This window comes from Canis lupus, chromosome 12 (genome assembly GCF_011100685.1).
Source record: "Canis lupus familiaris isolate Mischka breed German Shepherd chromosome 12, alternate assembly UU_Cfam_GSD_1.0, whole genome shotgun sequence".
Classification (NCBI taxonomy): Eukaryota; Metazoa; Chordata; class Mammalia; order Carnivora; family Canidae; genus Canis; species Canis lupus.
The window spans coordinates 15,892,343-15,906,497 of record NC_049233.1 but is presented as its reverse complement, the minus strand read 5'-3'; the positions used below and the strand labels follow the sequence as shown (position 1 = coordinate 15,906,497).

Genomic DNA, 14,155 nt, shown 5'->3' with positions numbered 1-14,155 from the left:
GTTAAACAAACAGTTTCCTACTCTGAAGACATGGAGATATTGGCTTATAGTATCTTGCAGAAAACCTGTGGCCATCATCTACATAGAACTTTTTTTGCATACTGTAAGATAGGTACAAGTTATAAGGTAGGCATAAGGTATTATAAGTCAGTGTAAGGTGTATGTTTTTTGTATTGAAGAATGTCCTTTAACACTTCTCTACAGTGCATCTTTGGTTATAAGGTAGGTACCTATCAAACTATTTCTGGATTCAAATTTATGTACATGTGAGGTAGAGATTAAGATTTAGTTCTTAGATGAAAATCAAAGCATTTACTTCATCTTTACTGCAAAGGCAACTTTATTTTATAAATCACATGGCCTTAATTAAATGTCCCTCTTACTGCTTCTTGCTATTCTGTCTACTTTGTCAGCTATCAATAGTTTAGGCCAGTTTTCTTTTGATTGCCATTTGCCTGGCATATTTTTATCCACCCTTTTAATTGAATCCTTCCTGAATTCTTATCAAGATATGTCTCTTGTTAGCAGACAACGGTTGGATTTTTTTTTTTCAGTCTAACAATTTTTCTTTTAAATGGAATGTGTAGTCTATTTATATTTTCTGTAATTACTGAGTATTTGTTACTTTTTTCTTGCTCGGTTCATTTCATCTTTCTCCTTTCTCACCTTTTCATATTTTTGTTACTCCATATTCTCCTTACTATTACCTTATACATTATTCTATACATTTTTTTTGTAATTGCCTAGATTACAGCACATATCCTTTAAGTCACATAAATTTCTCTACTGCTCTAAAGCTTTTACTACCTTTACACCTTGCTGTCTTGTATTTTTATTTCTATAAACCCAGAAGATATTTTTAATGTTTCATATAGTCAATATTTAGATTTACCTATCTATCTAAGCTCTTCTGTTGCTCTTGCTTTCTGTATCTCCAAGTTGACATTTGGGATCATTTCTATTCTGCCTGAATAACACCACTCTTTAAAACTGCCTAGAGTCCTAGCATACAAGTGATAAATTCTCTCAGATTTGACTGGCCTAACATTTTCTTTATTTCATCTTTTTTTTTCCCGAAGATATTTTCACTGGCATTATATTTCTAGGTCAGCAGTTATTTCCTTCAACACTTTGGTAACATCATTCCATTGTATTCTGGCTTCAATTTTTTTTTCCACTGAGAAGCAACTGTTAATGTGTCTTATTCTCTGGCTGCTTTCAGTATTATCTTATTTTTCATTTATAGTAGCATGACTATAATGAGTGTATGGAGTAGTTTTGTTTGCATATATCCATATGGGTTGGGCTCTATATTATTTCTTGAATCTATGGCTTTTTGCTTTCCATCAGTTTTGGAAGACTAGAAACCATTTTTTCTTCAATTAAGGTTTCTGGTCCCTATTCTGGTCCTCCCAATCTGGATCTTTAATTACATGTACATTAAACCTTTCCACTGTATCCAATGTCTCTTAAGATCTTTTTTTTTTTTTCCATTTTAAGATTTAGAAATTTTCTTTTGAAAATGCACATATATTAACATATACCTACACATATAGATCATATATGTTGACCTTGAACAACATGTTTGAACTGTGCAGGCCTATCTATAAGCAGATTTTTTAAATACAGTACTGTAAATTAAATGTATTATTTCCTCTTCCTTAACATTCTCATTTTCTTAATATTTTTTCTCTAGCTTACTTTAAGAATACAGTATATAATACATATAACATGCAAAATATGTGTTAGTCAACTATTTATGTTATCAGTAAGACTTCTGGTGAACAGCAGGCTATTAGTTAAGTTTTTGGTGAGTTGAAAGTTATGTTGGAGGGGCACCTGGATGGCTCAGTAGTTAAGCATCAGATTCTTGATTTCAGCTCAGACCATGATCTCAGGGTTTGAGGGATCAAGTCCCAGGGCTCCACACTCAACACAGAGTCAAGTCTGTCCCTCTCTTTCTGTTCCTCTCTTGACTCGCATGCATTCTCTCAAATAAATTAAAAATATTTTTAAGGGATCCCTGGGTGGTGCAGCGGTTTGGCGCCTGCCTTTGGCCCAGGGCGCGATCCTGGAGACCCAGGATCGAATCCCACGTCGGGCTCCCGGTGCATGGAGCCTGCTTCTCCCTCTGCCTGTGTCTCTGCCTCTCTCTCTCTCTGTGACTATCATAAATAAATAAATAAAAATTAAAAAAAAATGTTTAAAAAAATATATTTTTAAAATTTTATATGGGATTATCTGACTATGAGATGGCTCAGCATCCCAATCTCTGCATTGTTCAAGGTCAACTGTATATTTTATACTTGTACAAATTCGTTTACACTTATATTCACATTATATTTACATTTATATGGTTCCTAGTTATAACAATTATCAATTAAATCTTTTATTATTTTGAATGTATATTAAGCATATAGATACTTTATAGCTTGTGTCTGGTATTTCCCGCATCTGGTATTTCCTGCATCTAAAACATCTGTGGACCAGGTTCTATTTTCTGTTATTGGTTTCTAGTCATGCATCATATCTCCAAGTACATCTGGTCATTTCTCTATGAGTACAAGACATCAGACATTTATGTGAAAACATACAAAGATAATGATGTCCTCTTCTCCAGGCAATAAAGGTTTACTTTGCTTCAAGTAGCCAAGCTAAAGTGCAGTAAAATCCTAGATCACCTTCTTCCAATCAGATTGAGGCAATTAGCAATTGGGCTTTAGTGCTTCTGAGAACTAGTCCTACTTCTACTAGTATACTTCCTATTAAAGGAATTCTTTTTTGGACCCAACTCAAAGACCAGGAGTTCACTAAGGTATCTCCTTTTTTCTGAGCCCTGAACTCTAATTTTTGTCTCCTTGAAACCCAAAATATTTTGAAGGTTCTTTTCATAGTCTCAGCTACCAATTTCAGAATTGGCAAATGCCTTAAAAGGAAACACAGGCCTAAATGCCAGACTTATTTTACTGGGCTCCCCTCCCGTTATAGATCATGACTCTGTAATTTCTCATACTCTTCACAGCTCTCCTATATCTAGTAATATATGTATATATTTCGCACTACCCTTCCAGATGTTCTCACTCAGATCATTATCTGCCTGCCTGCATGGTCACTCGTCAACCTTCTTCAAGAGTTTCAGTTCTAATGACTTCATAAATGTACATATTCTATGATTCCATGCTAAACTCTCTCCCTATTCTCATTTAAGCAACTTTCTGGAACAATCTTACCATATCCATATATTTAACAGCTAAGTTCCAAGATAGCACAACTCATAAATAAATGCTTAATACAAACTCTCAACAAAGATTCACATCCCATATTTCCTATATTCATATCAAATTCTATGTCAAAAGATGAACTCATATGTATTTTCCATCAGAAACTGTATTTTATAATTCATACCTCATTTCCCCATCCTCACAATTGTTGGGATTTAATTAGTTAACAAGATATACTAATATAAAACCTAAACCACCTTCCTTATGGTAGAGGCTCAATATGTGTCAACATCTTTAGCAGATAACGTAGTTGACTCACTCACACCTAACCTACCTTCACATCATTACAGCAAGGTATTAAGTGCACAATATTCTTTTTATAAGACTTATTGGTCTGGAATTGAACATGTACTCACAATTGGTACAAGACACTGAAAAGGACTTACAATTCCATGGTTATGGAAAGGTTTTCCTCTCTTTCCTATCAAACGGACAAGATTAGATAGCAAGTTGCCCTGACTGTCAAGGTCAGCATTCTTATGACCACAAGGGAAACCAATCTGAAGCAAAGTAGACACTAAGGATGGCAAATAGAGATATAATCCAGGTCCATAATGAAATTATTCAATGGGGGCGGTCATATGACTCCTATCTCTAGATTTCCAATTATATGAGACTGTTTTCCTGCTGTTTCAGTTTGAGTCAGGATTTTCTATTCTTTACTCTTTAAACATTCCAATTTCCTTTTTATTCATACCACCACCAAATCTATTCAAATAGCAATAAAATAGTTTCAGAAAAACATACCTGAATATGTCACACCAGTTTTTAAAAGTCTTCCAATTACACAGTAATTATTGTATTGTATATCCCTTATGCATTATATACTTACTTTGCAAGAAACTAGAGAATCAAAGTCAAATAAAATTCACACACATACACACAACACAGACCCTGTACCTTTGACCCCATCGGGTTTAGTCAAATGTGGGAAAAAGAAAATATAGACAAAATATCTAAATTAATATGTGACAACATTGAGAAATATCTACTTTTAGAGTAATAAAGAAAAGACTAATATCAAGGAGGTGAAATCAAGCTGGACATTTTAAGCTAGAATCTGAAAAATGAGAAGGAATCACATGTAAAAAGATTCTGAGGGGAGAGCAAGACAAAGATAGGATTCCAAGAAAAGGGTACTATACCATGTAACTGGGAGGAAAAAAAAACCCTCATATTCTATGGACATTATACACCGGCGGGGTCCAACTACATGCAGTCAACTTAAGTAAAAACAAGTACGGAATATATTAGAAAAACTCAACAGGGGGCCAAGATCCCTCAAAACCTGATAGGCTAAGCTAAGGAAATGTGGTCAGGAAACTCTTCTTTTAAGACTATACTAAATAAGCTAGAATTTTTTCCCAAATGCAACAAGAAGTATTCAAACATAGTAATAAGTTCATATCCCATGCATCATATATTATTGACACATTTGTATGAAACACATACATACATGCTTTATTTCCACAATATAAATTCTAAACCCTTATCATCACTACTTTCTTTTTGGAGCAGAGTAAGATATAAACAAATTGTTAAATATAACTCCTTGCAATAGCACTGAAAGGTATTTTATGAATCACACAAGTGATTCTTAATTTTGTCTTCAAATTAGAATCCCATGGAGAGCTTTAAAAAAACTACTACGTAAGTTCTACCCTATAACACTTCTCGAAGAGGATCCTTGGCACAGCATATTTTTAAAAAAGACCCAGGTAATTCTAACATACCACCAAGACCGAAAACAACTATACCAAGCTACCCTTCTAGCTTAGTTTTTCACAATTCCTGGTTACCTATAGCCATTTCCTGAATATGAAATGCTTTCTCTCATTCTTTTCATATTCTATTTCTGTGGCCTGGAATCACCTTCTTTTTTCCAGTCAACTCATTATGCTCATTTTTAAGTCTCTGAATAGTTACAATCTCATTATCGTGCATTTTAACTACTCAACTAGCAATTATCAGAGTATCACTTGAAACAGAAAAAAAATTCATCTCCTAGTGATTGGCAGAAGCCAGCTACCTCACATATACATACTCTTTTTATATGTTTAACAGTTGATTAAAAATCCGTTTCATGTGTGGGTTAAGTATAACAAGTAAAGAATACTTGCTACTTGACCTCTTAAGAGAGGTCAAGATTATTTTTAGGTTCAAACTGGAATGATTCTTTGTAGAGCATTAGAGATAAATATTGTTTTCTTTTTGGTAAGCATACTAAATATATAATACAATAGAGTCCTGCCACAGGTATCAACTCAAGAGTCTATGTACTACAGATGGTATTATAGATAAAAAGGCATTTGAGTTCAGTACCTCCAGTAATAACTGTGTTAAATGAGTCTTAAACACACAGATCTTGATTTTAACTTCATACTCAACTGTACTATACCAAAATTCTAGAGCACGTAATAATTTAAGTGTATTTTGAATACTGATTCCCAAATCACTCTATAATATGAAAAATACAGAACATCCATAACTAGCATATCAGTTGGAAAATCTATACCTTTTGATTACATTTCAATTGCATTGTATTTTTACTCTGCATTCCTTTTACTGGCTCATAGGAAGAAGAGAACCCTCCTGAGCAAAGATGTAAAGACACCTCAAAACTTCCATTTCAGGTAATATGTTGAATTATGTACCAAAACCTACTTTGCCAGCTTAGACTTCAATGTAAGGCAAAAATCTCTCTCAAAAATGTGGGGAAAAAAAAACAGTAATTGAGCAAATGAATTAATGATGCTATTGGACCTCTGTGTGGGAACCAGCAGCAATCGTACAACCTTCTGCAAGAGACAAAATCTTACAGTCAGTAAAGTATGACCTTATTAAGAAGACAGGGTAAGATTCACAATTCAATTTACTGGGGTTGAAAGTCCCAAAAATCAACCAACTAGATCCTTAAAATCTGTAGTTCCATGTATTAGCAGTGAATTCCTAGCATGTAACTATGTTTTCCTAGCAACAATAACTTGTCCCCTTTAATGCCAAATACAGAGACAAGAAAACCTCAAAAGGAACAACTAACAGCACAACTCTCCCTTCCCATTCTGTTAATTAGGAAACAATTACCATTATTAATATGTTGGTTTTTAGTTCCTGTCTGGAAGTGTGTACCATCTGGTTATGTTCTGCTTATGAATCAACTGAAAAATAAGATAAATTCTGTCTTTTACACCTGCAGATATAGGAACTCTGGAAAAAAACAATGTTCCCCAAGCAAGTGAATACAGATTCACTGCCTCTACCAGTAAAAGTGTTAAGCCAGGTTGGGCTTTAGCAGCTCATTACACCCTTCCTACGGATATGATTGGGACCATGAGAGAGAACATCTACATAAAGATACCCACTTAAATGATTTATAAGCCTAATAGAACTTTCATTACATTCTCTCCTACACATTCATATGCTTTTCTATATGGCATTCCAAAACATCAGCTGCTCCCTTCCTTTCGTACATATTTCATACCAAGAAAACAACAAGTCACTGAGAAAGAAGTGGGTTACTGAAAAGTATGTCCAAGACTTTTTCCAAAAAGCAGGTGAAAAGCTTGTGCTCCCAAGTGTTGATATTATTCTTCTAATGAAGTACAAAACGGCCAGCATTCAGGTACCTCTGAGAAAATAGGGGGCAGGAAATTGCTAAGCAGGTTTGAGAAAATCTACATGATGGCCTGAGGCAGGGAGTAAACAGTCAAGATTTAAACTCCATTCTTAAGATTTGAAACGTATCCCATGAGACAAGGGGGAATCACTTAAAAGTCAACGATAGTTGGGTAATCAGGTTCAAGTTTTCTAGTAGCTCCTCTTTTCCCACCTCCCTAACACAGCAGAGCTTTTCAAAGTATATCTTCTGTAGAATTAAGATTTGTTAAGACATTTGGGGAACATCTGAGATCATATAAACTCTTACAGCCTAGGTATTAGAGTGTATTAGCGAGCTTTTGTTCATCTTTCTGGCTGCTGTCACAGCAGGAGACAGTTCTTACTTTTAGGAGCTGTGTGCTGAAGTATTTGGGGGTCAAGAGTCACAATGCCTATAATCTACTTTCAAATGATTCAGCCAAAACAACAAAAATACACATATGCATCCAACACATATACAGATGAACATGGCAAAATGTCATTGACTGTTGAATCTGAGTGGTGGGTGATAGTTGGGTAATCAGGTTCAAGTTTTCTAGTAGCTCCTCTTTTCCCACCTCCCTAACACAGCAGAGCTTTTCAAAGTATATCTTCTGTAGAATTAAGATTTTAACAGAGATAAAAGTCATGAACATGCATACTGGTGGAATACACTGTATTTCCTCTCAGAAGGCTTAAGGCTCCTAAAATTGGCCCTTGCCATAGTTTGAACAAGTTCCCTCTGTTAATGGTAGAACAAGGGTAGAACTTTATGTTTAATTTTATTTAAAAAGAAAGACTTTATACCAATATTTAACACTCAGATTGCTACTAGTTCTCTCTCCCAATGCACATGTCCAAAGCTTACTTAGGCAAAGCACTAATGTTGCTTCTATTCTTTGAACCAGATTTAGGCATGCCAGATTAATGAGAACATTTTGAAAATATTAAGAATTGTTTCCCTCATTTTATATTTATCCTATATCACTGATTAAAAAATTCTTATATCTGCACACATCGAAACCAACACTTATTATAAAAGCTTTAAATCTTTCCAATGAAGAGTTTTGATGTTATTGACAAGATTTAACATTTTTTTTTAAAAATGTCTTTTATATTTACTTATACATTTACCATTTCTGGTATTCTTTAATACTTTCTATTTATCTAAATGCCCATATAACATTATTTTCCCTTCTGCCCAAAAGTACTTCTAACATTTTCTGTATAGTATATACAGATCTGCTGGCAATGAGTATTTTGCCTGCATTTCCTGAAAGGTATTTTTGCTAGTAGAGAATTATTTTCTTTTAGACTTTATGCTTTTCTTTTTATCATAGCTTTTCATTGAACTCATTTTGATGTTCCATTAGATGGAAACATCTTTTATGTTTCTTCTGCTTTGAGTTCAATGAGCTTCTTGGATTTGTGGGCTTACAGTTTCCAACAAGTCTGAAGATTTTTCAACTATTATTTCCTCAAATATTTTTTTCTGCCTCATTCTCTCTCCATTGATTCAGGGACTCCAATTACACATATATAAAACTACTCAACAAGGCTTGTAGGTGGCTCAATTGATTAAGTGCCTGACTCTTGACCTACCTCAGTTCAGGTCTTGATCTCAGGGTCATGAGGTCAAGCCCTGAGGCTCCATGCTGAGTGTGGAGCCTACTTAGAAAAAGAAAAAAGAAAAAAAAATGACTTGATATTGTCACAAGTTACTAAGTTCTATTCATTTTTTTTCCTAGTATTTTTTAAAGTAGATTCCACACCCATCACAGGGCTTGAACTCATGACTCTGAGATCAAGAGTTGCATGTTCTACTGACTAAACCAGCCAGTTGCCCCTCTAGTATGTTTCAGATAGTTTCTATTGCTGTGTCTTCCAGTTCACTAATGTTTCATTCTACAGTCTCCAATAAGCTGGTAATTCCATGTAATATTTTTCATTTCCAATACTGTATTAACTCATCTGCATAAGTTCTATTTGGGTCTTTTTATATTTTCCATTTCTCTCACCATCATGCTTGTGTTTTCTTCTACTGTCTTCAATACATCAAATATAATTATAATAGCTGTTTTAATGTCTTTACTGCTATTTCCATCATCTCTTGTCATTTCTGGGCTGTTTAAATTGACTAATTCTTCTTCTAATTACAGGCTGCTATTATCCTGACTTTTCTCCATGTCTGGTAATTTTTTTAATCAGATAATGAACTGTGTATTTTACATGCTTGGCTGCTAGATTTTGTCATACTCTTTCAAACTGTACTGAGTTCTGTTCTGGGATTAGTTCAATCTGCTTCCAAAGTACCTGCAAAGAAGCCTTTAGCCTAAGGTAATATAATATTTTATAGGTTCTACCTATGCCTTATGAAGTCTTTCCGCTGTGGCTTGTGGGAACATGAACTATTCTTGAGTTCCAGAAGTTGCTTCACCAAATGCTTTCCAGCAGTTATTTCTCTAGCTATGGAAGTTTCCTTTCTTACATGTGTAACTGACAGCACTCAGCCAAAGCCTCATGGTAAACCCTACAGACCTCAGAGTGCTCTCTGCACAATTCCCTCCATTCTGGCACAGCCACCTTGGACTCCCCAAACTCCTATCTCCTGTTTCCTCAATTCTGCATGAAAACTGGGCTCTGTTGGACTTCCTCCTTTCTGCTGACAGTAAACTGCTTCTAGACAATAAGCTAGGGTAATTTTAGGGCTTGCCTTACTGGTTCAGTGAGAAGCTCCTTCAATGAGAACAGTCCTATGCTGTTATCCAATATCTGAAACCACTATTTCATGTATTTTGTTCAGTTTTCTAGTTGTATTAACTCAGGAAGGCAAATTCAGTCCTTATTACCTCAGCCAGAATTTTGAGCAGATAAATGAAATAAAAATGCATCATCACCCTTTATCTTGTTTATAAGATCACCTGACTGATTTCAGGGAATATGGGAAGTTACTACTAAATTTTCACAAAACTCCTACCTTCTTGATGGAAGAGACTATAAAGGAGTATCATAATGTACGTATTAAAGCCACTGTAAGACTTCCTACATTTGGTTCCACATATCTTTATAGAATGTCTTTCAAGTACAAAAGATACAAATAAACTGATCCAAGATTTGGACCTAACAATAACCATATTACATCTGAGGTTAAGAAATATTTTGAAGCACAAATGGTTTTTGTAAAACAAAAAGTTCTCAAATGTACAGAAAAAAGAATATAACCTATGCTGGGCACAGATATTGAGAGAGAGAGAAAGTTATGAACATACATGACATAGGGAAAAGAGTATGATTACTCTATTTAGTAAATGGAAGAAAAAGATGATACAAAGTTGTAATTTGGGGTTCAGTTCCCAAAAACACCAAAAGCTGGTCAGGATAAGGAACACAGGAGTTCTCATTCACTGTTGATGAGAATGCAAAATGGCACAATGTGGAATACAATTTGAAAGTTTCTTACACAATATCCTCTTAATCCCAGCAATCAGACTCCTTGGTTAATTACCCAGGTGAACTAAATATATATGTACACCAAATACCTGGGCAAGGATGTTTATTTCTAGTAAGTAGCTTTATTCGTACCTAACAAAGTTTGGAAACAACCAGGATGTCCTTCAAAAGGTGAATCTGGATAAACTGCACTATAGTCAATGGACTATTACTCAGCACTAAAGAGAAATCAGCTATTAAGTCATGAAGACATGGAGCAAGTTTAAATACATACTACAAAGCGCATAAGCTATATACTGCATGATTCCAACCATACGACATTCTGAGAAAGGCAACACTAGGGAGATAATAAAAGATCAATGGTTGCCAGGGGCTGAGGGAAGGGAAGAATGAAATGACAGTGCAAAGAAAATTCTTAACAGCAGTAAGACATATTTTGTAAGATATTACATTACACATTGGTCAAATTATTGATTGGTCCAAACTCATAAAATATACAATACCAGAAATGAACCCTAATATAAACTATGGACTCCGGGTGATGATATGTCAGTGGAGGTCCGTTCTGGTTCAGGATGTTGATAGTGGGGGACACAGTACATGTGTGGGGCAAGTAATATACAGCAACTGTCTATACTTTCTGCTCGATTTTGTTGTCAATCTAAAACTGTTCTAAAAAAATAGTTTATTAAAAAAAATGAACCTGGCAACAATATGAAATATAAGGCAGACAAGGGACTAAAGTGAGAGAAATCAGTTAAGAGAATAAGGGAACACTGTAGACCACACGCAAGGATAGGCAGAAACAATACTGGCAGCAGAAACAGAAGCACTCTAGGACCATGTTCAAGTTATTGTTTATACAGCTGACCCTTGAAAAACACAGGGAGTTAGGGGCACCAATCTCCCACACAGTTGAAAATTTGAATATAACTTCTGACTCCCCAAAAACTTAACTGAAAGCCTACTGTTAGCTAGAAGGCCTTACCAATAACATAGTGAATTAACACATGTATTGTATATTATGTGTATTATATCCTCTAATACAGTAAGCTAAAGAAAAGGTTATTTTTTAAATAAAAGGTCAATAATAAAATCATAAGAAAAATACATTTACAGTGCTGTATCATACTTAGGGGGAAAAATTCATGTACAAGTGGACCTCTGCAGTTCAAATCCATGCTGCTCAAGGATCAACTCTATATATAACCTAATATACTAGATAGAACTCACTTCAGATCCTTCTGCATGAAGAGAAGTACTTATTTTCTCCAAGTTAATAACAAAACAAAATGATGTTTTTAACAAAATACATGTGTACCTTGGAATAACTTTCCAAGTTTATATGACAAATACAGGCAGTGAAAATTAGATAACACCTAACAAATGATGTCCATGTTTTTGAGGTTAGAACTCACCCCCCAAAAAATTTTAATTTAATTCGGACTCCAAAAAAATTAAGTATAAGTATTTAATACTTAGTTTTCTTCTACATTACTTGAAACAGCTATAATGAAACACTACATTCCTGCTGAAGTAATGACAGAACTTTTTAATGAATGTAAATCAATAACAGTTTGAGAAAAATCTCAATTTCCTATCAATCTTGACAAACTAATTCCTCCCAGAAAACTCCAAATGTTGCTTAATACCAAATGGCTGTTAAAAATCATTCAGTGTGTGGGATCCCTGGGTGGCGCAGCGGTTTAGCGCCTGCCTTTGGCCCAGGGCGCAATCCTGGAGACCCGGGATCGAATCCCACATCGGGCTCTCGGTGCATGGAGCCTGCTTCTCCCTCTGCCTATGTCTCTGCCTCTCTCTCTCTCTCTCTGTGACTATCATAAATAAATAAAAATAAAAATAAATGTTAAAAAAAAAAAAATCATTCAGTGTGGAGAAAGTTCATTGTTTACAATGACAACAAAAGAAAGAATTATTTTTCTGAAAGTGGAAGAATTAGTCTCACCTTTTTCTTCTGGCTTTATAGGAAAATACTTCTTCTCTGTAGCTATTAGCTCAGGTTTTGGAGCTAGGGAAAAAAACAAAGTTAGTATTTAAAAATAATAGTCTCAAAGCACAAAGATAATTCTATTAAAACAGTAAAGGTTAGTTTATTTATTTATTTTTTTAAAGATTTTATTTATTTATTCACGAGAGACACAGAGAGAGAGAGGCAGAGACACAGGCAGAGAGGGAGAAGCAGGCTCCATGCAGGGAGCCCGATGTGGGATTTGATCCCAGGTCTCCAGGATCACACCATAGACCAAAGGCAAGCGCTAAACCGCTGAGCCACCTGGGCTGCCCCCAGTAAAGGTTAGTTTAAAGATAACATCAGAGTGGGCAGCCCAGGTGGCTCAGCAGTTTAGCGCCACCTTCAGTCCAGGGCCTGATCCTGGGATCAAGTTCCACATGAGGCTCCCTGCATGGAACCTGCTTCTCCCTCTGCCTGTGTCTCTACCTCTTTCTCTTTCTCTCTCTCTCTCTCTCTCTGTGTCTCTCATGAATAAATAAATAAAATATTTAAAAAATAAAAATAAATAAAAATTAAAAAAAATCAGAGGAAAAGATGGCTTAACAGAGGAACAATGTACCAAAATCAGTAGGCTAAATATCTAATCCTACACCTACCACGCTATTACTTTGTAGTCTCAGTTCCTTCTCTGTCAAATGAAGGTGTTCATATCCTCCACAACACCACTCTCCAGTAGAACTTTCCACAGTGATGGAAATACTCTATTTTGGTGCTAATATTGAGTATGAAGACTTGAAATGTTACTACTATGATGGTGGAATTCAATTTTTTATTTTATTTAACTTTAGTTAAATTTTAAAAGCCCCCAAATGACTAGTTACTAAAAAGCCTTCAATGCCTACTTCTATAAAAATGACTTTTAACTTATGCTTTATTCGTTCTGGGATTAGGTCAGCGAATACAAAGCTGAAAGCCTGGGAGCAGGGAAGGATTTGTATTATTTTAAAACAAATCTTTCAAGAAAAATAATTGTACTTCATTTGTAAAAATCAGAAATTAGGGGCTAAAATTTACAGAAAGAGACAAAGATCCAGATTATAAAACTAATTCTGGAAAACTCTTCTAAGAATACCATAAAAAAAATACCATAATATTTGCAACTGCTTAAAAAAAATAAAAACTCTTCTAGTTTGCTTATAACCCTTAGCACACTCTCTGAAAAATACAAATTAGTATTTAAATGAGACATTAATATATGGGTTTCTTTATATATATATATATACACATATATATATACACACACACATATATATATACACACATATATATATACATTTTTTTTTTTTTAGATTTTATTTATTTACTCATAAGAGACACACACAGAAAGAGAGGCAGAGACATAGGCAGAGAGAGAAGCAGGCTCCAAGCAGGGAGCCCGATGTGGGACTCTATCCCAGGACTCCAGGATCATGCCCTTGATCCGAAGGGAGGTGCTCACCACTGAGCCACCCAGGCGTCCCTAATATATGGATTTAATGTAAAAAGGCAGAATAATTAATTGGCTAGGTGAGTATATTAAGTATTCTATCTAAATACATTTAAACTTTGTCGATTTTCTTAATTAGAAATGACAAGTTTTAACTAAAGCATCCAAATTATTTTTAAGATCCTTTTATAGTTTATACTTTAAAAATACTAACATTAATACATATGAACACATCGTTTTCATTTATTTCTGAAATTTTTTTTAAAAAACATTTTATTTATTTATTCATGAGAGACACAGCAAGAGAGACAGAGAAAGAAGCAGGCTCCC

The 14,155-nt window shown here is 34.8% G+C and overlaps 1 protein-coding gene across 2 annotated transcripts in view; it reads right to left on the bottom strand.

The window, feature by feature from the left end:
• The window catches only part of CD2AP (CD2 associated protein), a 146,056-nt gene that overhangs the window by 29,217 nt on the left and 102,684 nt on the right, over positions 1–14,155 (bottom strand). For both annotated transcript variants that reach the window (XM_038554264.1, XM_038554266.1), the window contains exon 11: positions 12,334–12,396. In XM_038554264.1, the coding sequence (XP_038410192.1) occupies positions 12,334–12,396 (63 nt within the window). The remainder of the gene's footprint in view (positions 1–12,333; positions 12,397–14,155) is intronic.